Source organism: Pseudorca crassidens, chromosome 1 (genome assembly GCF_039906515.1).
Source record: "Pseudorca crassidens isolate mPseCra1 chromosome 1, mPseCra1.hap1, whole genome shotgun sequence".
Lineage (NCBI taxonomy): Eukaryota > Metazoa > Chordata > Mammalia > Artiodactyla > Delphinidae > Pseudorca > Pseudorca crassidens.
The window spans coordinates 76,313,087-76,340,435 of record NC_090296.1 but is presented as its reverse complement, the minus strand read 5'-3'; the positions used below and the strand labels follow the sequence as shown (position 1 = coordinate 76,340,435).

General features: G+C 39.3%; 2 protein-coding genes across 2 annotated transcripts in view; one reads left to right on the top strand and one right to left on the bottom strand.

Annotated features, from left to right (window-relative positions):
* Positions 1 to 26,486, top strand: part of RPGRIP1 (RPGR interacting protein 1) — an 85,501-nt gene extending 59,015 nt beyond the window's left edge. Inside the window, 5 exon segments of the mRNA XM_067741380.1 lie at positions 731 to 828; positions 19,077 to 19,269; positions 21,556 to 21,640; positions 24,316 to 24,446; positions 25,511 to 26,486. Of these exon segments, the coding sequence (XP_067597481.1) occupies positions 731 to 828; positions 19,077 to 19,269; positions 21,556 to 21,640; positions 24,316 to 24,446; positions 25,511 to 25,623 (620 nt within the window). The 3' untranslated portion in view covers positions 25,624 to 26,486.
* SUPT16H (SPT16 homolog, facilitates chromatin remodeling subunit) overlaps positions 25,903 to 27,349 on the bottom strand; it is a 32,131-nt gene continuing 30,684 nt past the window's right edge. The window contains exon 26 of the mRNA XM_067741231.1: positions 25,903 to 27,225. Within this exon, the coding sequence (XP_067597332.1) occupies positions 27,080 to 27,225 (146 nt within the window). The 3' untranslated portion in view covers positions 25,903 to 27,079. The remainder of the gene's footprint in view (positions 27,226 to 27,349) is intronic.

Here is a 27,349-nt window from a genome sequence, read left to right as displayed (position 1 = left end):
ATGTATACATAAATCACTTTGCTGTGCACCTGAAACTAACACAACATTGTAAATCAACTATAATATAAAATAAAAATCTAAAAATAAATATATATATAAACATAAAAAATACCTATCTCAACCACTGCACTGGTGGTGCAGTGGTTGAGAGTCCGCCTGCCGATGTAGGGGACACGGGTTCATGCCCTGGTCCGGGAGGATCCTACATGCCTCGGAGCGGCTGGGCCCGTGGGCCATGGCCGCTGGGCCTGCGCGTCCGGAGCCTGTGCTCCGCAACGGGAGAGGCCACAACAGTGAGAGGCCTGCGTACTGCAAAAAAAAAAAAAAAAGTATTAGGAGTATCAAGATCACATTGTACAAAAGAGAGCATGTGGGATGAGAGATATTGTTTGACGCTGTCTTTGTAAAATACAGTTTGCTACACCCTGATTGCACTGTTTTTCCTTGGCTTGGTAATTTTCTCCATCCCCTAAAAGGACAAAACTTTCTTTCTACCTCCCTACCTTCTTTCCTTCCCTTTCTTTTTTCAGAAGTGAACCCTGTGTGTTTGGCAAGCTTCTGAATAAGTGAAACTTTAAAAAAGAAGGTTTGTTTCTAGTGATTACAGCCAAAATCTAGGTACTCAGAACTAGTAACTAAACAGAAGATTGAAGATGTAGGTACTGGGTCTTTTCTGGGCTAGACAGGGTACTCCAAAACAGTTCTGTAACTCTAGTCTCTTCTCTGGCAGATAAAGAATCCTGTGAACAAGCTTCTGAAGTCAGTGAAGCACAAACTACAGATAGTGATGAGATAGTAACACCTGTATCTCAGAAATGTCCTAAGGCAGTAAGTATACTGGGGTAATCATTGTGCGTCAGCCAAAATTGTAAGTAATGACAGTGTGCTTAATGGCCATGTGTGTGACGTTCAAATCCAGTTTTATTTAATGAACCAGATAGGAAATTCAAGTTATTTAGATTTGTGTTGCAAGTGAATGGAAGTCACTACAGGCAGATGAAAGGATCATTTTCTTGATTTGGTATAAATAAGGACTGACTTCAACTCTTCTCTCTCCCATTTGGATCCCTTGCCTGCCTCCTTCATTGTATATGGTGATTCACCCCAGCCTAAGTGATGCCCCTTTCTTTAAATCTACCTAAAGAGAGCAGGTTTACTTTGGGAGGTGGAGGCTGGAAGGATTCTGTGGGAGGGCTCAAAGAGATCATTCAGTTTCTGAAGGTTTTTACTCAACCTTTAATTACAATTATTTATTAAACATTTCGACCTCAGATCTGTTTTGGAACTAAATGAGGATACACACACACACACAAATCTATGAATAAATATCCACAGATATATTCACAGTCATTGTATTGGAATACTGTGGGGTTTTAAATGAGGTAGAAAACGATCACTTTCAAGCTGCTAGAATGCTCCCTGGTACATTTGTAGGCACTCAATAAATATTTGTTGAATGAGTGGCTGAATGAAAGATTAAAATCTAACTGAGGATTATGAGCTTAATTAGAAACAGTAAAGAAAAGCATAGGGTTTATTTTCTGAACTTTTATCTGTTATATCTTTTTTAGACATTTTGTAATTAATATCTTGAGAAATGTTTGTAAGACAGATCAGAGCCATAGAATTAGAACTAGACAGTAACACCTTAGAGATCATAAAGGTGAAGAAAACCAAGTGATATGTCCAGCATTGTAGCAGTAGTTACTGAAAGAACTGGAACTTGAGTTAAGGTTTCTAAACCGTGCACATCTCAGATCAACCCAAAAAGCAGTCAGCTGGTCAGCAAATTTTGGAACTACAAGTCAGACAGATGACGTTAAAAATATTACCCTAAATTAAAGGCTCTTAAATAAGATCTTCTGTTAGAAAACTTTTGTGTACCTAAAAATGTTGCTGGATAAACTAAATATGAAAACTGATCCCACTTAGTAAAAATTAGTGTTATCAAATTAAACTTACAACACAGACACACATATACTTGATAGCAGAAAAGCTTTATCAAAAGTCCAGACTCTTGTTCAACTTGTCCAAAAGAATTTGGGCAAGGAACACAGAATACAAAGGAGAAAAAAACACGCAGGCTGAGGAGCAAAGAGAACAAAGAAGCAGGGGAATTTCCTGGCAGTCCGGTGGTAGGACTTGGCGCTTTCACTGCCGTGGCCGGATTCAATCTCTGGTCAGGGAACTAAGATGGCGCAAGCTGTGTGCCACGGCCAAAATAAATAAATAAAATTTTTTTTTTTAAAAAAAAAGCAGTTTATTGAGGCTGAAGTGAACGTTACACACTCAAAGAAGAGTGCAGGCATCCTCACAAGTGCGGAGCATACCACAAGGTTTTTTGATCCCCTTTTTATCTTATTTTCTTAGCCCTTTGAATGGGCGGGGTCTTTTTGATTAGGGGTGGAATATTCATTGAGAGGACGGTTGAGGTGTGGCCTAGATTGCACCAGGTTGCATCAGCTCCCAGTCTTACGCCTTTGTCTCCTGGAGCCACTGTACATGTGCTCTAAGAACTGTTTTCCCTTAAATTTTCCCTTACTAGTCAACCACACGGGAAGGTCATACAGGGTCATTGGCAATCTGCATTTTTATTGGGCATGCGCCATGGTTTTCATGGTCAGTGTTTCTTGTTCAGATGCTACAAAGTTTCTGTTTTAGATGCCATTTCTCCATGTGTCATGGTCTCATTAAGTGCAAAACAAGGAGGTGTATAGGCTGTCCTTGGGCCCAGCCCTGTCTTTTCTGCCTCATACTCAATCCTTTTTGTATTTCAAAATAGCTGGGCACGGGCTTCCCTGGTGGCGCAGTGGTTGAGAGTCCGCCTGCCGATGGAGGGGACACGGGTTCGTGCCCCGGTCTGGGAAGATCCCACATGCCGCGGAGCGGCTGGGCCCGTGAGCCATGGCCGCAGAGCCTGCGTGTCCGGAGCCTGCGCTCCGCAACGGGAGAGGCCACAACAGTGAGAGGCCCACATACCACAAAAAAAAAAAAAAAAAAAAAAAATAGCTGGGCACGAAAGATGGAAGGAGTTGAAGGTCCAGAGGCAGTACGTGAGCTCTGTCCCTTTTGTGCCTGGAGTCAGCCAGGGTAAAGGAGGAGGCAAGAGAGTGTAGTGTTTAGGAGCATGGAAATGTGTTTTAGACGGAAGTGGTTTAGATCCAGTCTCTGCTATTAATATCTATGCCGCTTTGGGGAAGTTATTGAACCTCTATTAGACTCTGTTTCCTCATCTGTAAAGTGGTGATATTTTTTTTTCTTGAAGTATAGTTTATTTACAGTGCTTCAGGTGTACAGCAAAGTGATTCAGTTATATATATTCTTTTTTCAGGTTCTTTTCTATTAGAGGTTATTACAAGGTATTGAATATCGTTCCCTGTGCTATGCAGTAGGTCCTTATTGTTTATCTATTTTATATATAGTAGTTTGTATCTGCTAATCCCATACTCCTTAATTTATCCCTCCCCCCCTTTCCCCTTTGGTAACCCTAGGTTTGTTTTCTATGTCTGTGAGTCTATTTCTGTTTTGTAAATAAGCTCATTTGTATCATATTTTAGATTCCATATATGTGATACCATATGATATTTGTATGTCTGTCTGATCTCACTTAGTATGATAATCTCTAGATTCATCCATATTGCTGCAAATGGCATTATTTCATTCTTTTTATGGCTAATACTCCATTGTGCATATATACCACATCTTTATCTATTCATCTGTCGATGGACATTTAGGTCGCTTCCATGTCTTGGCTATTGTAAATAGTGGTGCTGTGAACAATGGGGTTGTAAAGTGGTAATATTAAGTATGCCCACCTTATAGCCATGTGGCAAGATTTAAATAAGGTAATGTGTGATAAAGGTTTAATACAGGACTTGAGACAAATTAAGCACCAGATTATAGTGATGATGATGTTGATGGTGGCAGCAGTCTGTCTTCTCTGAAATACGCTAGTTCTTTTTTTTTTTTTAATTTATTTTTGGCTGCGTTGGGTCTTCGTTGCTGTGCACAGGCTTTCTCTAGTGGCGAGTGGGGGCTACCCTTCGTTGTGGTGCGCGGGCTTCTCATTGCGGTGGCTTCTCTTGTTGCGGAGCATGGGCTCCAGGGCGCTCGGGCTTCAGTAGTTGCGGCACACAGACTCAGTAGTTGTGGCTCGCGGGCTCTAGAGCACAGGCTCAGTAGTTGTGGAGCACGGGCTTAGTTGCTCCGCGGCATGTGGGATCTTCCCGACCAGGGCTTGAACCCCTGTCTCCTGCATTGGCAGATGGATTCTTAACCACTGTGCCACCAGGGAAGCCCATGAAATACGCTAGTTCTTAAATGCAAGCTTCTATGATCTGGTAGTGGCCCCTACAAGGAAGGACTAGGCCCTAAGGGGAGAGGATTGAGGCAGAGGGGTGTCATTTCCCTTCTACCTGCCAGGTCAATTGAATAGGTTGAACAGTATGACTTAAGGAAGACCTTTACGAAATGTCTTTCTCTTGTACTGCTAAAAGAGCAAAACAATCATAGTACATTTGGGTCTTTAACTCCCTGTCTTTTAGTCCAGAATTAGAACAGTTCCTGTATGATGGGATATGTATAGAACTGTTCCGCAGGAGGCTCTGTTAATTAGCACAAGGTTCCTAAAGGCCTTGTGTACTTATCTTCTAAGAATCCCCAGAAAATGATCTTAACCCAAACCATATGGTTTCCTCCAGATGAAGTTCCATTCCTGGTCTCAGGAATCAATCTCCCACTCTGAGTGGACCATATAACTTTTCCCTCCCCCCTCTTAACAGCTCCTAATGAGAAGGGAGCAATCATTTCCATTGCTCTGTGGCCTCAGGTTACTGTCTTTTAGCCGTAGTGTATATCAAGGACCTCAAAGTTTATTCTTTTTTCTTATACTCTTAATTTCAGGGGTTGAAAATGTCTTGACCCCTTATGTATGCTAATTAGTTTTAGGAAATCTGCCCTCCCCCCACCCCCAAATTATCTAGCACACCTGAATAAGCCAAAGGGAGCTGTCTGTCTGGCACTAATGCTGCGTAACTAACTGCTGTTAGGGGCTCTGCTAGCAGTGAGTTAATATATATTTCAGTTGTTAGTATGGTTAATATTACTAATTATATATATGTGTGTATATATAAATATAAATGAATAAATAAATAAATAAATAAATAAATGTGTGTGTGTGTGTGTATATATATATATATATTTGCTGTTCAGTCCCAATAAGATTATATAATGGAACCAGCTCGTGTAAAGGATTCTGGAGCAAAGAAAAATATTAGATTGAACCATATCTTAGTCAATTCAGGCTTCTATAATGAAGTACCACAGACTGGGTGGCTTATAAACAACAGAAATTTACTTCTTTTGGTCCGATTCTGGTGAGGGCCTCCTTCTAGGTTGCAGACTGCCAATTTCTCATTGTGTCCTCATGTGCCAGAAAGAGAGCAAGCCAGCTCTCTGGCCTCTTATAAGGGCACTAATCCCATTCACAAGGGCTCCACCCTCCTGACCTGATTACCTCCCAAAGGCCCCACCTCCAAATACCATCACATTGGGATTAGGGTTTCAACATACAAAATTTGAGGGGTACACAAATATTCAGTCCATAACAAGCCATATGAAATTATCACTTTTATAGATGAAAAATGATGGACTATTTTCAATTTCATATAGTTCAATCTAATAGGAATGAATAAAGCCTCCATGTGTACCTTGCTCAAATTTTAATTTTATTCATCCTCCTAATTCACCTTTGTTATCAGAGTAAACCTGATATGGATTTCTGATCATTTGTCCCAGGATTAGTTGCAAGTAAGGTAAGAATACATTTTTCTTTTACAAACTAGAATATTACAGATAGAGCTAAATCTCTATTGACCATTACCTATAATCCCTGCTGCCTCTCTCCCACCCCACCACCCCAAAAAAACCATTGTTTTGAATTTTGAGGTACATCTTTTCAGATCATAAAAAAAACTTTAACATTCATATTGTTCTGTATTAGTCTTTTTTGCTTTAAATAAATGACATTAAACTGTATATGAACTGTACATATTATTCTTTTAAAAAGCTTTTTATTTTGAAATAATTACAGATTTGTAAACAGTTGCAAAAAATGTACGGAGAGGTACCATATACTCTTCACCCAGTTTCCCCCATTTTTCAAAACATTTTTGGTCTGTATTCTTCTGAAACATTCATTTTTCTTTTTGAAAAAAGTTTTTCTTTTTTAAAAAATTGAGGTATAGTTGTGCAATATTATGTAAGTTTCGGGTGTACAGCAGCGATTCACAATTTTTAAAAGGTATACTCCATTTATAGCTATTATAAAATATTAGCTGTATTCCCTGGATTGTACAATATATCCTTGTAGCTTATTTATTTTAGTAGTAGTTTGCACCTCTTTATCCCCTACCCCTATCTTGCCCCTCCCTGCTTCCCTCTCTGCACTGGTAACCACTAGTTTGTTCTCTATGTCTGTGGGTCTCTTCCTTTTTCGTATATTCACTAGTTTAACTTTAAAAAATTTTTTCTTTACTTGAAGTATAGTTGATTTACAGTGTTGTGTTAATTTCTGCTGTACAGCACAGTGACTCAGTTATACATACATATATATACATTCTTTTTTTATATTCTTTTCCATTGTGGTTTATCATAGGATACTGAAGATAGTTCTCTGTGCTATACAGTAGGACTTTGTTGTTTATCCATTCTATATATAATAGCTTACATCTGCTAACCCCAACCTCCCACTCCAGGCCTCCCACAACCCTCTCCCCCTTGGCAACCACAAGTCTGTTCTCTATATCTGTGAATCTGTTTCTGTTTCATAGATAGGTTCATTTGTGGCATATTTTAGATTCTACATATAAATGATATCATATGGTATTTGTCTTTCTCTTTCTGACTTACTTCACTTAGTATGATAATCTCTAGCTGCATCTATGTTGCTGCAAATGGCATTATTTCATTCTTTTTAATGACTGAGTAGTATTCCATTGTATATATGTACCACATCTTCTTTATCCATTCATCTGTTGATGGACGTTTAGGTTGCTTCCATGTCTTGGCTATTGTGAATAGTGCTGCTATGAACATAAGGGTGCATGTATATTTTTGAATTAGAGTTTTGTCTGGATATATGCCCAGGAATAGGACTGTTGGATCATATGGTAATTCTATTTTTAGTTTTCTGAGGAACCTCCATACTGTTTTCCATAGTGGCTGTTCGAACTTACATTCCCACCAACAGTGTAGAAGGGTTCCCTTTTCTCCACATCCTCTCCAGCATTTGTTATTTTTAGACTTTTTAATGATGACCATTCTGACCCGTGTGAGGTAGTATCTCATTGTAATTTTGATTTGCATTTCTCTAATAATTAGAGGTGTTGACCATCTTTTCAGGTGCCTATTGGCCATTTGTATTTCTTCTTTGGAGAAATGTCTATTTAGGTCTTCTGCCCATTTTTCGATTGGGTTGTTTTTGTTGTTGTTGTTGTTGAGTTGTATGAGCTGTTTGTATATTTTGGAAATTAAGCCCTTGTTGGTCATATTGTTTGCAGATATTTTCTCCCATTCTGTAGATTGTGTTTTTGCTTTGTTTATGGTTTCTTTTGCTGGGCACAGGCTTGTAAGTTTGATTAGGCCCCATTTGTTTATTTTTGTTTTTATTTCTATTGCCTTGGGAGACTGACCTAAGAAAACATTGGTACGATTTATGTCAGAAATGTTTTGCCCATGATCTCTTCTAGGAGTTTTATGATGTCATGTATTATTTTAACTCTTTCAGCCATTTTGAGTTTATTTTTGTGCATGGCGAGAGGGTGTGTTCTAACTTCATTGATTTACATGCAGCTATCCAACTTTCCCAACACCACTTGCTGAAGAGACTTTTTCCTGTTGTATATTCTTGCTGCCTTTGTTGAAGATTAATTGACTGTAGGTGTGTGAGTTTATTTCTGGGCTCTCTATTCTGTTCCACTGATCCATATGCCTGTTTTTGTGCCAGTACCATGCTGTTTTGATTACTGTAGCTTTGTAGTATTGTCTGAAGTCTGGGAGGTTTATGCCTTCTGCTTTGTTCTTTTTCTTCAGGATTGCTTTGGCAAACCTGAGTCTTTTATGTTTCCATATAAATTTTAGGATAATTCTAGCTCTGTGAAAAATGTCATGGGTAATTTGATAGGGAATGCATTAAATCTGTAGATTGCTTTGGATAGTATGGCTATTTTAACAATATTAATTATTTTAATCCAAAAGCATGTGATATCTTTCCATTTCTTTGAATCATCTTCAATTTCCTTTATTAATGTTTTATAGTTCTCAGTGTATAAGTCTTTCACCTCCTCAGTAAGGTTTATTCCTAAGTATTTTATTTTTGCAGGTGCTATTTTAAAAGGTATTGCTTTTTTACATTCTCTTTCTGATATTTCATTGTTAGTGTAAGGAAATGCAACTGGTTTCCAAATGTTAATCTTGTATCGTGCTATCCTGCTGAATTTGTTTTTCAGTTCTAGTAGTTTTTGTGTGGAGTGTTTAGGGTTTTCTATATATAGTATTATGTCATCTGCATATAATGACAATTTTACCTCTTTCCTTCCAATTTGGATAAGTTTTATTTCTTTTTCTTGTCTGATTGCTGTAGCTAGGACATCCAATACTATGGTGAATATAAGAGGTGAGAGTGGGTATCCTTGTCTTTTTCCATATTTTAGTAGAAAGGCTTTCAGCTTTTCACCATTGAGTATTATATTGGCTGTGTGTTTGTCATAAATAGCTTTTATTACGTTGAGATATGTTCCCTGTATACCCACTTTGGTAAGAGTTTTTATCATGAATGAATGTTGAATTTTGTCAAATGCTTGTTCTGTATCTATTGATCATTTGGTTTTTTTCTTTTCTTCTTTTAATGTAGTATGTCAAACTGATTGATTTGCGTATGTTGAACCATCCTTGTGAACTTGGGATGAATCCCACTTGGTCATGGTGTATGATCTTTTATGAGTTATTGGATTTGGTTTGCTAATATTTTGTTGAGAATTTTTGCATCTATATTTATCAAAGATGTTGGCCTGTTATTTTCTTTTTTGATAGTGTCTTTGTCTAGTTTTGGTATCAGGGTGATGGTGGCTTCATAGAATGTCTTTGGGATTCTTTCCCTCCTCTTCAATTTTTTGGAAGAGTTTGAGAAGGATCAGTATAAATTCTTCTTTGCATGTTTGGTAGAATTCGCCTGTGAACCCATCTGGTCCTAGACTTTTGTTTGCAGGGAGTTTTTAAATTACAGAATCTATTTCACTTCTAATGATCAGTCTGTTCAAATTATCTGTTTCTTCTTGATTCAGTTTTGGTGGGCTGTATATTTCTAAAAACTTATCCATTTCTTCTAGGTTGTTAAATTTGTTGGCATATAATTGTTCATAGTATTCCCTTATGATTTTTTGTATTTCTGCAGTATCAGTTGTTACGTCTCCTTTTTTATTTCTTATTTTGTTTATTTGGGTTCTCTCTCTTTTCTTCTTGATGAGCCTGGCCAGAGGTTTGTCAATCTTGTTTACCCTTTCAAAGAACCACCTCTTGGTTTTATTGATTTTTTTCTGTTTTTTAATCTCTGTTTTATTTATTTCCTCTCCAATCTTTATTACTTCCATTCTTCTGCTGACTTTAGGTTTTATTTGTTCTTCTTTTTTCTAATTCTTTTAGCTGGTAGGTTAGGTTGGTTATTTGAGATTTTTCTTATTTTTTGAGGAAGGCCTGTATCACTATGAACTTCCCTCTAAGAACTGCTTTTGCTGTATCCCATAAATTTTGTATGGTTGTGTTTTCATTGTCATTTGTCTCAAGGTATTTTTTAATTTCCTCTTTGGTTTCATCATTGACCCATTGGTTATTTTAGTATTATGTTGCTTAATCTCCCTGTGATCATTTTTTTCTCATTTCTTTTTCTGTGGTTGATTTCTAGTTTCACGCCATCGTGGTCTGAAGAGATGCTTGAGATAATTTCTAAACTCTCAGATTTATTGAGGCTTTTTTTGTACCCTAGTATGTGGTCAAACCTAGGGCATGTTCCATGTGTACTTGAAAGGAATGAGTATTCTGGGGCTTCCCTGGTGGCACAGTGGTTAGGAATCTCCCTGCCAATGCAGGGGACACGGGTTCGAGCCCTGGCCTGGGAAGATCCCACATGCCACGGAGCAACTGAGCCTGTGTGCCACAGCTACTGAGCTTGTGCTCTGGAGCCTGCGAGCCACAACTACTGAAGTCCATGCACCTAGAGCCCGTGCTCCACAAGAAGAGAGGCCACTGCAATGAGAAGCCCAGGCACCATAGAGAAGAGTAGCCCCCGCTTGCCGCAACTGGAGAAAGCCTCCGTGCAGCAACACAGCCCAAAATAAATAAAATAAATAATTTAAAAAAGAAAAAAAGAATATATTCTGGGGTTTTTTGTATGTAATGTCCTGAAAATATCAATTAAGTTTATTCTATTGTATTATTTAGAATTTCTGTGCCTTATTGATTTTCTGTCTAGAAGATCTGTCCATTGATGTGAGTGGGGTGTTAAAGTCTCCTACTATTATTGTATTCCTGTCAATTTCTCCCTTCATGTCTCTTAGTATTTGTTTTATGTATTTGGTTTCTCTTATATTATGTGCATATATATTGATGAGTGTAAAGTCCTCTTTTTGTATTGATCCTTTTATCATTATACAGTGTCCTTTATCTTTCTTTATGGCCTTTGTTTTGAAGTCTATTTTGTCTGAGTATTGCGACCCCACTTTATTTTTATTTCCATTTGTATGAGACATCTTTTTCCATCCCTTTACTTTCAATCTATGTGTGTCCTTTGCCCTAAAATGGGTATCTTGTAGGCAGCATATTGTAGGCTCTTGTTTTCTTTTATCCAGTGTGCCACTGTGTCTTTTGATTGAAGCTTTTAATCCATTGACATTTAAGGTAATTTTTTAAAATAAATTTATTTATTTATTTTCATTTATTTTTGGCTGCGTTGGGTCTTCATTGCTGCATGCGGGGTTTCTCTAGTTGCAGTGAGTGGGGCTACTCTTCGTTGCGGTGCATAGGCTTCTCATTGCGGTGACTTCTCTTCTTGTGGAGCATGGGCTCTAGGCATGCAGGCTTCAGTAGTGGCTTGCAGGCTCTAGAGCGTAGGCTCAGTAGTTGTGGCGCACAGGCTTAGTTGCTCTGCAGCATGTGGGATCTTCCTGGACCAGGGCTCAAACCCATGTTCCCTGCATTGGCAGGCAGATTCTTAACCACTGTGCCACCAGGGAAGTCCCTAAGGTAACTATTGATAGATATGTATTTATTGCCATTTAAACCTTATTTTCCTGTTGATTTTATACTTCTTCTTTGTACCTTTGTTTTTGTTTTTCCTTTTGTGGTTTGATGGTTTTCTTTTCTATTATACTTATGTTCTCTTCTTTTTGGTTTTTGTGGATCTATTGTATGTTTTTGATCTGTGGTTACCCTGTTTTTCAGGTACGTTAACCCCATCCTATTTCTACTTGCCTTAGACTAGTAGTCATATAGGCTCAAACACATTCTAGGAACTGAAAAAAAAAAAATCTACATTTTCTCATTTTACTCTCCATATTTTATGATTTTCATGTCCTCTTTTACATTTTCATGTTCATACTTTTGCTGTTCACTGTGGTTATCATCACTTTCACAGAAATTTTTTCATTTTTTTAATATCTGTGTACTGGCTTATTTAAGTGATTTACTTTCCAATTGTTATTTTCTCTTTCCTTTAGATTCTTCTTTTCTATTTAGGGAAGACCTTTCAATATTTCCTTTAGAATAGATTTAGTATTGCTGTATTCTTTTAGTTTCTGTTTGTCTGAGAAATTCTTTATCTCTCCTATTCTGAATGATAATCTTGCTGGATAGAGTATCCTAGGTTACAGATTTTTCCCCTTCAGAACTTTGAATGTATCTTGCCCCTCCCTTCTGGCCTGCAGCATTCTATAGAGAAATCAACTGATAGTCTTATGGGGGTTCTCTTGTAATTAACTGTTTGTTTTTCTCTTGCTGCCTTTAGAATCCTCTTTATCTTTTGCCATTTTTATTATAATATGTCATGGGACTTCCCTGGTGGTGCAGTGGTTAAGAATCTGCCTGCCAATGCAGGGGACATGGATTCGGTCCCTGGTCTGGGAAGATCCCACATGCCACAGAACAACTAAGCCTGTGAGCCACAACTACTGAGCCTGCACACCACAACTACTGAAGCCTGCCGCAACTACTGAAGCCCACGTGCCTAGAGCCCGTGCTCTGCAACAAGGGAAGCCACCACAATGAGAAGCCTCTGCACAGCAACAAAGAGTAGCCCCCACTCACTGCAGCTAGAAAAGGCCCGTGCACAGCAACGAAGACCCAACGCAGGAAAAACAAAAGTCTTGGTGTAGGTCTGTTTAGGTTTATCTTGTTTGGGACCCTCCATGCTTCCTGTACCTGGATATCTGTTTCCTTGTTTAGGTTTGGGAAGTTTTCAGCCGTAATTTCTTCAAATACATTTTCGATCCGCTTTTCTCTTTCTTCCCCTTCTGGAATTCCTATCATGCGTAGGTTGGCATGCTTTATATTATCCCATAGGTCTTTTATATTGCTTTCATTTTTTTCATTTGGCTTTCTGTCTGCTGTCCTGATTGAGTGATTTCCATTATTCTATCTTCCAAGTCACTTATTCGTTCTTCTGCATTATCCATTCTGCTATTTATTGCCTTTAACTCAGCTTACATCTCAGTCAATGAGTTTTCTGATTTTTCTTGGTTCCTCTTTATAGTTTCTAGTTCCTTCTTATAGTACTCTGCATTTCTGTCAGTAGCCTTTCTTAATTCCTTCAGTACCCCTTTTTGAAACCAGTGTCTATTAGATCAAAGAGGTCTGTTTCATTGTTTGTTCTTTCAGGGGAATTTTCTTGGTCTTTAAACTGGAGGTGGTTCCTCTGCTTCTTCATTTTACTTATATTTCTCTTGCTCTGTGAGTTTAGGAGAAACAATTATCTACTGTGGTCTTGGAGGGCTATTCTTATGTGGAAGCATCCCTGTGTAGCTGTGTGGATTTAATATTTTTGGTGCAAGGGCTGTTTCAATATGGATATCTGTTGCCTCTTCCCTCAGCATGTGCAGGCCATTATCCCCTTGATAGGGGGTGTGCAGATGTGGCAGTGCTCAGTCCTAGGATTCTTGGTGGCCGTGGTGGCTTATGTGCATCCCCGGAGCATGTGATGGGTGCAGGAGCTGCTCGTGACCACTCCTGGAGCTCGTGTAGGTGGTGTCCTACCGCCTGAGAGCACATGCAGGGAAAAAACCTGCAATGGTGGGTCCCACCCCTCCCCTCGTGCACCCCCCAAACAATGGCACCTGTCCTCTAAGGTGGCCTGGGCTTGCTCCACGAACACCCTCAGTTGCAGTCACACCAGACTCCAGCCCCTTCAGGCTGTTTTCACACAGCCAACCCCAGTCCTCTCTCTGAGTCTGATATCCGAAGCCTGAGCTTCAGCACCCAGCCCCAATCCGCACCAGCAGATGCACATCTCAGGCTGGGGAGTGCAGGGCGGTGGCACTGACTGTGCAGGTCTCTCTCCATTCTGGCTGCTGAAAACTGGTTGCTGCATTCTCCTCTGAGGCTCTGAAGCTCTGTCCCAGCTGATCTCCCCGCTGGTGAGGGGATTTCCCAGGGTGCGGGAACCTTTCCTTTTTCACAGCTCCCTCCTAGGAGGGAGGTTCCATCCCGATTCCTTTCTCACTTCCTTTTTTTCTTTTTTCTTTTGTCCTACCTGGTTACATGGAGATTTTCTTGCCCTTTCAAAAGTCTGAGGTCTTCTGCCAGCAATCAGTAGACATATTGTGAGAATTATTAATACATGTAGATGTATTTTTAATATATTTGTGGGAGGTGGTGAGCTTCACATCCTACTACTCCACCATCTTGATTGCTGCCCCACTTTTTTTTAATATTTAACTTATAAGTGCTATCATACAATATTTGTCTTTGACTTATTTCACTAAGCATAATACTCTCCAATTCCATCCATGTTGTTGCAGATGAAAATTTTTCTTTTTTATGGCTGAGTAGTATTCCATTATGTGTGTGTGTGTGTGTGTGTGTGTGTGTGTGTGTGTGTGTGTATACACCACATCTTTTTTATCCATTCATCTGTTGATCAGCACTTACATTGCTTCCATATCTTGGCAACTGTAAATAATGCTGCTATGATGAACATTGGGGTGCATATATCTTTTCAAATTAAAGCTTTTGGTTTTTTCAGATATATACCCAGGAGTGAAATTCCTGGGTCATATGGTAGTTCTATTTTTAGTTTTTTGAGGAACCTCCATACTGTTTTCCACAGTGGCTAAGTTTATTCCTAGATATTTTATTTTTTGACACTATCTTAAATGGGTTTTTTTTTTTACTTTCTCTTTCTGATATCTCATTGTTAGTGTAAAGAAATGCTACAGATTTCTGTATATTAATCTTGTATCCTGCTACCCTACTGAATTCATTTATTACTTCTAAAGTTTTTAGGTGGAGACTTTAGGATTCTCTATATAGAGTATTATGTCATCTGCAAATAGTGAGAGTTTTACCTCTTCCCTTCTAATTTGGATACTTTTTATCTCTTTTTCTTGCCTGATTGCTGTGGCTAGGACTTCTAATACTTTGTTGAATAGAAGTGGGGAGAGTAGACATCCTTGTCTTGTTCCTGAATTTAGCAGGAAGGCTTTCAGCTTTTCACCATTGAATAGTATGTTGGCTGTGCGTTTGTCATAACTGGCTTTATCATGCTAAGATATGCTCCCCCTATACCCACTTTAGTGATAGTTTTTATCATGAACGAATATTGAATTTTATCAAATGCTTTCTCTGCATCTGTTGCGATAATCATGTATTTTTGTCTTTTTTTTTTTGGTTAATGTAGTGTATCACATTGACTGATTTGAGTATGTTGAACCATCCTTGCTACCCTGGAATGAATCCAACTTAATCATGGTGTGTGATCCTTTATATGTATTGTTGGATTTGGTTTGCTAATATTTTGTTGATGATTTTTGCATCTATATTCATCAAAGATATTAGCCTGTGATTTTCTTTTTTGTAGTGTCTTTGTCTGGTTTGGGTATCAGGGTGATGGTGGCTTCATAGAATGAATTTGGGGGTGTTCCCTCCTCTTCAATTATTTAGAATAGTTTGAGAAGGATAGGTGTAAGTTCTGCTTTTTATGTTTGGTAGAATTCTGCAGGGAAGCCATCCAGTCCTGGACTTCTGTTTGCAGGGAGTTTTTTTTTTTTAATTACAGATTCTATTTCACTGTAGTGATTGGTCTGTTCAAATCATCTGTTTGTTCTTGACTCAGTTTTTTTGTTTGTTTTTGTTCTCTCTTTTTTTTTTTTTTTGCAGTACGCGGGCCTTTCACTGCTGTGGCCTCTCCCGTTGCGGAGCACAGGCTCCGGAGGCGCAGGCTCAGTGGCCATGGCCCACGGGCCCAGCCGCTCCGTGGCATGTGGGATCTTCCTGGACTGGGGCACGAACCCGTGTCCCCTGCATCGGCAGGCGGACTCTCAACCACTGCGCCACGAGGGAAGCCCTTGTTCTCTTTTTACAACAACAGCAAACATTTATTTTCACACAGTTTCTTAATGTCGGGAAACTGGGAGTGGCTTTGCTGTGTGGTTCTGGCTCAGGGTGTCCTGGGAGGTTGCAGTCAAGCTGTCAGTTGGAGCTGCAGTCATCTAGAGGCTTGACAGGGGCTGGAGGATCTACTTCCAAGATGGTGCCCTCACATGGTGCTAGTTGTTGGTAGGAGGCCTCAGTTCATCACCTTTTGAGCCTCCCTCTCCATGGGCTACTTGAGTGTCCTCAGGACACAGCAGCTGGCTTCAGTCAGAGTGAAGGCTCCAAGAGCAAGCAAGGCAGAAGTCACAACGTCTTTGCCAACCCAGCTTTAGCAGTCACACTCCTTCCTTTCCACAGTATCCTGTTTGTAGCAAGGTCAGTCTTACTCAACGTAGGAGGGTATGTAGGAGGTGAGGATCATTGGGGACCATCTTAGAGGTGACTACCACAAACCAGTAGGTTGCTATGACCAGGATCTTTACTGTGCCCCTATGTTTGCTTCATTGATGACTCCAGCATGAAATAAAAGTTTTGATTTTTATGTGTTTTTTTGTTCTTATTTTTTATTTATTTATTTATTTTTATATCTTTATTGGAGTATAATTGCTTTATAATGTTGTTTTAGTTTCTGCTGTACAACAAAATGAATCAGCTGTATGTATACATATATTATCAGGCTGTATGTTTCTAGAAACTTGTCCATTTCTTCTAGGTTGCCCAATATGTTGGCATACAACTGTTTATAGTAGTCTCTTAGAATATTTTGTATTTCTGTGCTATTAGTTGTTATGTCTCCACTCTCATTTCTTATTCTGTTTATTTGGTTCCTTTCTTCTTGGTGAGCCTGGCCATAGGTTTGTCAGTTTTGATTATCTTTTCAAGAAACCAGCTCTGGGTTTTTTTATTTTATTTTTTATCTGTATTTTATTTCCTCTCTGATCTTTATTATTTCCTTCCTTTTGCTGACTTTAGGTTGTGTTTCTTCTTCTTTTTCTCATTCATTTAGGTGGTACATTAGGTTGTTTATTTGAGATTTTTCTTGTTTACTGTGGAAGGCCTGTATTACTATGAACTTTCCTCTTAGAACCGCTCTTGCTTCATCCCATAGATTTTTGTAAGGTTGTGCTTGTGTAAGGTTGTTGTTTGTCTTGAGGTATTTTCTGATTTCTTCTTTGATTTCATTTTTGACCCATTGGATTTTTAGTAGCATGTTGTTTAGTCTCCTTGTGTTCATTCTTTTCCCGTTTTTCATTCTGTGGTTGATTTCTAGTTTCATACCCTTTTGGTCAGAAAATATGCTTGAAATAATTTTTATCCTCTTAAATTTGTTGAGGCTTGTTTTGTGACCTAATATGTGGTCTATCCTAGAAAATGTTCCGTGCATGCTTGAAAAGAATGTGTATTCTAACTTTTTTGGCTGTAGTGTCCTGTACATTATCAATTAAGTCCAACTGGTCTATTGTGTCACTTAGGACCTCTGTTGCCTTATTGATTTTCTGTCAGGATGATCTGTCTCTTGATACCAGTGGGGTGTTAAAGTCTCCTACTATTATTGTATTCCTGTCCGTGTCTCCCTTTATGTCTGTTAGTATTTGTTTTATATATTTAGGTGCCCTTATATTGGGCACATAAATGTTAATAAGTGTCATATCCTCTTCTTGTATTGATACCTTTATTATTATATAATGTCCTTCTATGTCTTTCTTTATGGACTTTGTTTTTTAAATTAATTAATTAATTAATTTATGGCTGCATTGGGTCTTTGCTGCTGTGCACACAGGCTTTCTCTAGTTGCAGCAAGCGGGGGCTCCTCTTCGTTGCAGTGCATGGGCTTCTCATTGCGGTGGCTTCTCTTGTTGCGGAGCATGGGCTCTAGGTGCACGGGCTTCAGTAGTTGCAGCACACGAACTCGGTAGTTGTGGCTTGCGGGGTGTAGAGAGTAGGCTCAGTAGTTGTGGTGCACAGGCTTAACTGCTCCGTAGCACATGGGATCTTCCTGGACCAGGACTTGAACCTGTGTCCCCTGCATTGGCAGGCAGATTCTTAACCACTGAGCCACAAGGGAAGTCCTGGACTTTGTTTTAAAGTTTGTTTTGTGTGATATGAGTATCACTACCCCCACTGTCTTGTTTCCGTTTGCATGCAATCTTTTTTCCATCCTCTCACTTTCAGTCTGTGTGTGTCTTTCATCCTGATGTGCATTTCTTCTAAGCAGCATATTGTAGGTTCTTGGTTTTTTGTTTTGTTTTTGATCCAACCTGCCACTCTTTTTTTTTACGGTTTTTTGTTTGTTTGTTTTTCTTTTTCGCGGTACACGGGCCTCTCACTGTTGTGGCCTCTCCCGTTGCGGAGCACAGGCTCTGGACGCGCAGGCTCAGCGGCCATGGCTCATGGGCCCAGCTGCTCCACGGCATGTGGGATCTTCCCGGACCGGGGCACGAACCCGTGTCTCCTGCATCGGCAGGCGGACTCTCAACCACTGCACCACCAGGGAAGCCCAAGTGTCTTTATTTTTAGGAAGCACCCAGATTATTTTGATGCAGATTTGTTGAGAAATATTGCCCACTGAACTTCCTAGGAGAAGGCACAGGAGCTCTGCTTGCTTCCTAAGGGAAGAAAAGATGGGTGGTGGGGGGCAGATTTGGAGAAGTGAGGACATTGGCCTGGCGACCTGGAGGAGAGAAGCAGCCCTGAGGGCACTCACAGATGAAAGGGAGAACTGTGGCTATAGGGCCACCCTGGACTGACTCCTTGCTAGTGTCACGACACTGACTTGCTGCTACACTGTACAAGGTGGGGGACTTAATGTTGACCTCAGTTTATTTCTTGAAACTATCATGATGTCAGCCCTCCTCCTGGTATCCCTAATGTGAAAGTGGACACAGGGATGTCAAAGGAGGGGATGGCGGCTGTAGCAGCAACTCTGAAGCAGAGCTCAAAGAACTGGAGTTGCCGTGAGAGGGCAGGGTGGTCTAATGGCCTGCTCCGTGTCATGTACTTGGCGGGGGGTTGGTTGGGATACAGGGAGCACTGGGCAGCTCTTTGCTTTAGTGGCTAAAACAACTGCTCAGTTGACAGGTCTCTTAGGACCTAACTGCGGGAAAAAGATGGATTGGTTTTCATGGAGAAAGTTTAAGAAAACGATCTGTTCAGAAAGTTTCTTGATTCTTTCTGTATGTGGCAATGGCTGAGAAAGGCTGATCTGGAGAATTGATTCACTGGACTGGGAGATAGAGGAACTGGATTCTCTTTACAGATTACCCATGGTTAGTGGTGGCAGTTCAGTCAGGTGGTCTCTTGGTGCCAGTTTAAGGTACCTATAAATTGATTCTCAAGGAGTAATATGTTAGGTGGAATATGCCTGTGATTGATCCCTAGAGAGTAATATGTTAATTAGATGGCATCTCTAACCTATAGGAAATGAATATTTTCCTTGTCAGGGTTCAGAGAAGATGTGCATTGAAATCATCTCCCTGGCATTCCACCCAGAGGCTGAAGTGATGTGTGATGAGAATGTAAAACAGGTGTACGTGGAATACAAGTTCTACGATCTACCCTTGTCGGAGACGGAGACTCCAGTGTCCCTGAGGAAACCAAGAGCAGGAGAAGAGATCCACTTCCACTTTAGCAAGGGTGAGGCATCCCTGGTGAACAGCCAGGAGAGGAGGCTGACAGTCATTTAGTCTGAGGGGTCCAAACTACTCTGGACTTCTGTTGGAGTGGACCCTACTGTTTTATTTTCTTTTATTTATCAAAGTAATATATGCATATGGTTTTAAAATATCAAATAGGCTTAAAAAGATTTTTGATTAAAATATAGTCCTTTGCTCCACTCTTTCTCTGCAGATCACTCCCTCTCACCCCTCCCTGACCACCCCCCTCAGTCCACCACACCACTTTTCACTTTTTCTGCTATTTCTTCTGTTATTTAACCCCATGTTTCTGAGAAATGATTCTATTGCAATTTCCTGATTCACTAATTCATTTCCTGATTCAGACATTATCTGTTGACTTCCTATCTTGGCAAATAAAACATCTCTCTTGTATCACACCCGTGCTCCCATATAGTTGGATCATAATTTAAACTTAATTTTTAATTAATCGTAATTGTTTCTATTATTATGGATGTGTAAACAGTCTTGCAGGGCCAAGTTTTACACCATGATTATAGTCTCTTTCTTGTTTATATTTTGTTTGTCTCAATTTTTCATTTGCTTTATTTTCATTATACCTGTTGGGATTCTTTCTACATCCTCCAGAAGCCTTTTAAATTTTCAAATAATCAAACCTATCAAATAATTTATCTTTTTTTTTTTTTTTCCTGAAGATCTCTCTTTATCTTCTTGTTCCTCTTTAGCACACTGTTCAGCTATTATCCCACTGCTGCCATTTGTAGAGTTTAATTTAATTCTATTTTATACTGGATGTTTTATCTCCTGGGTCATGTGTCACCCTCTGATTTATTATATTTTAATGGATCATATTTTCTAGTAGCTTTTAAAGAAAGAATACACTGGAAGTAAATATTTTGAGATAGTCATGCATGAAAATTCTGCCCATATATTTGATTGATAATTAGACCAAGTATAAAAATGTATGTTGAAAACATTTTTCATTCAGAATGTCAAAGCAGTTGGTCCATGGTCTTTGGGTCCAGGCCTGGAGTCTAACGCTTGTATGAAGACTACCCTCTACCTCAGAGGACTTTAACATTTTTTCTTCATTTTTAGTGTTCTTAAATTTCAGAATAATGTGCATATATTTTCTTTAATTGTTCTGGCCATTCAGTGGGCTCTTTAAATCTGGAAGCTCATGGCTTTTAGTTCTGGGAAATTTTATTGCATTTCTTTGATAACTTTTTCCCCCTACATTTTCTCATTTTCTTAGTAGAATTTTGGATCTTCCAAACTGATCCTCTAATTTTATCACTTTCCTCCTATAATTCTACCTCTGTTTTTTTCTTCCTTTTTTTTTTTTTTTGGAGGGGGTGATTTCCTTAATTTTATCTTCCAGTCATTGACTAGGTATTTATTTTAAATTTCTAAAAGCTGTTTCTTGTTCTCTATTCCCCACCCCCAACTCACCCCCCCCAACCCTTTAAAAAAGTATATTCTTTCTTTACATCATAGGAGATAGAAGTTTTTCCCTCACTTGTGTAAAGTGAGCTCAAGGGTGGGCAGTCCAGGGTTGAGGCCACGTGATCAGGATCAGGGATCCAAACTCCCATCTTGCCTTCCTGTCCCCCTCGTGCCTGTCTTCCATCCTTTCAGATGCCTCACGGTCCTTAATAGCAGCTGCAGAAAGGAAGGCTACCTCCCAGTTTCACACACCACGGTGGGCAGAACTCAATCATGTGGCCAAACCTAGCTAAAATAGAGGCTGGAAAACATAGGCTAATTTATTTGTCTGCAACAGTCCCATGTAGAAATGAAGAGGAAGAGGGGAATGGATGTTGAGACCTTGAGTTGAACCTACTTCAAAATCCAAATCTCTAGGCGGCCTTAAAAAAAAAAAAAAATCAGTCTCCTAGAATTCTTCCAGTTGGGCAGTGGTGGGAGCATGTTTATCCTGGCATTTGGCAGGACAGCTTCCAACACAGAGTGTAAGGCTTCCTTTATATCAGTGGTTGAAGCATTTTCTTAAAGGGCCACATAGTAAACATTTTAGGCTTTGTGGGCCAGTCTCTGTCACGACTCTTCAACTCTATCATTGTAGTTGGAAAGCCACCACAGATAGTATGTAAACAGATGGCTGTGTTCAACAAAACTTTATGAAAACAGGTAGCTGGCTCATGGGCCCAATTTTGCCAATGTCTGCTTTATATCAATGTTTTACACATACCATTTATGAAAGTTTTAGTGCCCAAATAGCAACAGTATATGATTCTTTGCTTTTTTCCCCACTTAACCCTTAATACAGTGATAGACCTGGACCCAGTGGAGCAAAAAGACCGAAGGCAGTTTCTGTTCGCCATGCTGACTGGACAAGATCCTGAGCGAGGACAGTAAGCATCTGCTTCCCACTTTGAAAGACAGGAGACGGAGACGTCACACAGGAATTTAGGAGTTTGAGTTTGGCTTTGTGGTGATATAGAATATTTTAATAACTTCTTTCATATTAATATACTCCTAATGAATTTCCCATCTACTTGAGTCTAATTTATGTTTGTGACTAACTACCTGGTAAATTATATCATCTCACAGGATTAGTTCATTTCTCACCCATGCCAGCCCCTGATAAGCACTTTTTTTTTTTTTTTTTTGAGGCAGCAATTTACTTGAATACTTAGTGCCCCCTACGGAAAGGACAAAACGCCTTGACACTCTAGGATAATTTGATTCATTTCTCTCAAACATAGTACCATACCATTGCTAGCTTACCGAATATTATGCCTTTATAATAGCAATTTTATTTTTGACTTAAAAATGATTTCTCTACAGAAATACTTTGAAGTAAATTCTGGGTCTGCCCTAAGTTTTAGGAAAGCCAATTGTCATTATTCATATAATCTGAGAAGCCCTCCTTTTAGAGGTTCCAGATGAAATGCATGGGATATATATATATATATATATATATATATATATATATATATATATATAGACTAAAAAATTTCTCATTTAGCTGAATTTTGAAAATCAAATTTAAGTGGACATCTGGGTTTTCTTTTGTTTTTGGCAAAATCTGGCAACCCTACCTCCTTTTCGTGTGTGTGGGTAAGAAGTAGTATGGGACTGGTGTTCTAATCTATTACTTTTCTAACAGCCCAATAAATTTATTTAATTTGCATTTACTTTGTCTCCAGTTAGTCCTAAGAAGGACTGAAAAAGGAGCCAGTTGAAATAAACCGTGAATTTGACTTCAGTATCACGGTGGACTTAAACAGATATAAGCTTACTGGTAACTTTTGGAAATGGAAAGAGATTTGGTCGTTTCTCTTTTGCGTTAATGTTAAATTTAGCTTTTTTTCTCCTCTCAGCATTCCTACAACTCTCTCTTCCTTTATTCCTTTACAGTGGTAATCTTTTTCTTTTCTTTTTGTGATCTTCTGCTCAATTTGATTTCAATTGATTTTACCTTTGATTTTCTTTTTGCCTGTATGATATAGCAGATAGAACATTGCCTTTGTAATCACACAGACTTGGTTCTGAATCCTGACTCTTCCACTTACTAGCTCTGTGATGTTTGACGTATTATTTAATTTGAAGGCTCCGGTGAGGATGATACTGAAATAACATAGTTTACCTAAAGCACTTGCTATTGTGCACGTGATGCGGTGATGTGAGTTACCGTATATTTCCTGGGAAAATGGGTGGAGGAGTCAGTATTATCCCTTTGCTTTGTTGAAGTTCTCACTACGGATACAGAAACATAATCACAAACGAATATTGCTTAATGACTGTGAATGCATCACTTTCAGGATTTCTTCTTTTCAGCTTAATCGCGTTTAGCTGTGACTTAAAACGCTTGAATTTTTGGTGCTATTCTTGCTCCCTTAGCACTTTCTATTAGCCACCAATGTTAGCTTTTAAAAAATTAATAGGAATATGAAATGTCCAGAATAGGCAAATCCAGAGAGACAGAAAGTAGATTAGTGGTCACCAGGACTGAGGGAGAGAAGAGTGGGGAGTGACTGCTTAATGGGTATAGATTTCTTTTTGTGGTGATGAACGTGATCTGAAATTAGATAGTGGTGATGGTAGCACAACATTGTGATTATACTAAGAAACACTGAATTGTACACCTTACAATGGTTAAAATAGTAAGTTTATGTTATGTAAACTTTACCTCAAAAAATTTAATAGGTATCAGTTTCTGGAATTCAATATCATTCTTTGCTAGACTAAGTCAAGGTAATAATAGTCAGCCTTCTGTTATCTGCAGGTTCCCCCCGCATCCGTGGATTCAACTGATGGTGGATGAAAAATATTTGAAAAAACAATCCTAGAAAGTTCCAAAAAGCAAAATTTAACTTTGCCATGTACCGGCAACTATTTATGTAACATTTACATTGTATTTACAACTATTTACATAGCATTTACACTGTATTAGGTATTATAAGTAATCTAGAGGTGATTTAAAGTATATTCTATATGCAAATCCTACACCATTTTATATAAGGGACTTGAGCATCAGTGGATTTTGGTATGAGGTGGGTCCTGTAATTGCTGTTAACTGCTCACTGCTTAGGAGGAACTGTGCTGTGTTCTTTACAGTATCATCTTCCAAGACTTACAACTCTAAGGAATACACCTTTTATATTCATTTTGCAATTCTGTATTCCTTCTGTTTCCTTTACTCTGCTCAGGCTTGGCATAACACTTTTATTTAGAAGTAAACCTCTTCTAACTTCCATAATCTTGGTTTTTGTTCAACACCTCCACTGCCCATTTCAAATCTTTCAGCAAAACTGTAAACCATCTTAAAAGGAATTATATCTCAACAGTTGAGACAACTTGATCAACTACTTTACCTCAAGTCTTAGTTCCTTCCAGACCTGTTACTTTAAATTAAAACGATTTCTCAGTCTTTTGCTGTTGTAGTCTTGTAAAATGGAGGAAAGGGATTCAGGGAATACAATGTATAATTTATGGTTACTTTTATCTTTTTTTTTAATTATTATTTTTTTAAGCCTAAGGGTATCAGCAGTACTGAGTTAAATGGATTTTTTTCCCCCTTTAGTTTAAAGTTTACAGTGGTAAGTGACCCTATGGATGAGGAAAAGAAAGAATGTCAAGAAGTAGGCTACGCATATCTGGAACTGTGGCAGATCCTGGAATCGGGAAGAGACATCCAAGAGCAAGAGCTAGACAGTGAGTGATATGTTTCTGTGCTCCTCAGTTCCACTTATGTCTAAGGAAATCATCCTAATAGTGAATACATTTTGTTTTACCTTTAATACATAATTACCACTACAAAGTTGATGAGACAATCTGGATTGAAATCCCTACAGCTATATTTATTTCTAGATCAAGTATGAATGTAATCAGTTGTGTACCTTAGCCCACATACCTCCTGACAACTAGAATCTATTATGAATCTCCAGTGTTTGAGACATGGAAATTTTGAAAAGACACATTGTTTTGATTTCATTCAAATTTAAACATCAGACTTTCTCGCCGCCCTTACTGTGTTCTGAAAACTGTGTACCTTGTTTCCTCTTACCCACCCAGAATGGTCATGCTTGATTCTAATCTCTTCACTCCCAACATTTCAATCATAAAATCCTATTAATTTTACCTCTGAAGTGTTCTGAATCTGTCCCCACCTCCGTTAAACTTCAGAACCCTTTTTTTCTCTCCTGAATTACTCACTCAACAGCCTCATGACTACCTTCCCTGATCTACTTGTGCCCCCTTGGAATATATTCCCCAAAGAATGGACCCACTTTTCTAGAACCCAATTAAAAAACTGTAATTTCTAACCCCTTCAGTTAAAACCACATTCCTTACAAGACAAATGGCTTGTTGTGCTCTGGCTCCTGCTTATCAGTACAGCTTCATTTCTGCCATTTCTTACAGTTTTCCAAACTTGTCCTCCTATCTTGGCACGTGCTGTATGTGCTTAGAATATCTTTTACTTTTTGAAGACTAATGGATTGTCTCCAGAAAGCCTTTTCCGATTCTGCATTCTGGATTGGTGCCACTTCTATGTGTTCCCAAAGCACCTAGAGTTTTCATCACAGCACCTACCATACTATACTGTGATGACTGTGTGTTTTCCATCGTCTTCCACCAGATTGAGTCCCACTAAAATATGAGGTATAACTTTATTTAGTATCCCCAGCACTTAATGTGGAAAATACCAGGTATTTAAGTGTTTGTTTTTCAATGAATGACACTGCTGTCTGACATGTTTCTTTTTCCTTTTCCAACAGTTGTTAGCCCTGAAGATCAGGCTACCCCCATAGGAAGGCTGAAGGTGTCCCTTCAAGCTGCTGCCGCCCTCCATGCTATTTACAAGGAGATGACTGAAGATTTGGTTCTGTGATGGGCAAGTGCTATTCCATTCTAAACCCTGAGGGAACCATAGTAAAAAGTCTCTTATAAAGCAACTTGTTCTACCATGAATTTGGTTTACTATGATGTCTCAAGCTAATGATGAAAGCTTAGAATGATGAAAGTTTCTTTCTGAGATATTAGCTGGATTAAGGGAATTATTCTCTAATGGCTTGGTACTTTTCCAGGCGAGAAGCAGGCTTGCTTTCAGGAACTGCAAAAGAACTGTCACAGAAGGTGAATTTACAAAAACAAAACAACAAACAACAACAAAAAAAAAACCACAGTTTATTATCTCTTAGTTCTTCCAAAATTGAAAATATCAAGTCCTACTGCTAAGGAGAAAATAACAAACAAACAAAATCCGAGACCCCTCCCCCCCCTTCTCTTAAAGTCACAGAACACAGAAGGAACTGCAGTGGGACAGGTGGGTGCAGAGAGAACCAGGAGGGAGAGGATGGCAAGATAAACTCCCCAAATACTTAAAAAGCTGTTCAACAGAAATTGTGATAAATACAGGACAATGCGAGACAAGTAAAAACAAGGAGCAGCAGTGACGAGAGGCTGTGTTGTAGATGTGGCCTCTCTTCCTCTTCTCTTTTCTCGTCAGGGTATTCTAGGCCCAAGGCACGACTTACCCCTTCCAGATCTAAATGTTGACTCCTTCGAGCCTCCTTCTAGATTTTCACTAGAAGCAGTACATGAGACACAGCCATTTTTCCTCATATATCAGAAAAAAAAAAAACAGTGGTAATTCTGCTTCTACCATTGTACCATGTGTGAATTTGTAAAGAAGATGAAACCAAGCCAGGGAGTATCACTGCTTCTTATGTCTTCCAAGGCAGCAGAAATACCTCAGAATCTGCATGAGGCAAGAAAGCAGGAGAACTCAGATGGAGGTACCAGCCTGATCAGACTCACTAGCTCAAGTTGTATGGTTTACACCATTAGCAAATTCCAAGAACCTTTTCTTGAGTACTGCAAAGATGGAACTTAAAGAGATGTGAGGAAGATCATGGCAGTAGGGTAGGATGGAGGATTGAATCTGCTGGTCAAGAACCATGGTACAGGTAGTTAAGGGGCACCTTGTACCAATGTCTTGGAAATACGGCTTTGAGACATCAAAGAATAAGATGTCAGAAGCCAACGATGTCCTGGCAGAAGGTGACAGGAAGAGAGAGGAACGAAACGGTATTTATTAACAGCGGAAGCCTCTGCCCTTCTTCAAGAACACCTCCTCCCTTGCCATCTGGATGGGGCCATTGGCACGTGTCCTGGTGGGCCTGGAATTCCCCAAGTAGATTGGTCCGCACAAATGGCCCCCTAAACCCATAAACACAAATGGCAAAACTTCAAAAGAAAAAAAGGAAAAATACAGTTTCTATGTCATGTAAAATTTTCAGGGATTGGCTGAAGGAAGAATGGAGCTGAGGGCCAAAGTTCCGAAGTTACTTCCTCTTTTTCTTGGGAGGCGCAGAGCTGTGTCTGGAACCTCGGTTAGAGCCTCGGCCTGAACTGTGCACAGATGCCTTCCTCTTCCGGCTCATACTGCGACTCTGTTCCTCTTCCTCCTCATAGCGACTTTCACGGTCGGCTAAACAGAAGAACGTGGCACTAGTTAGCTAGACGTTAGCTTTAGGTATCTAACACTGTTGGACACAGCATGAAATAATACAGAGAAGGTACTTTGGAGTCCGTTTTTTTTTTTTTTTTGTGGT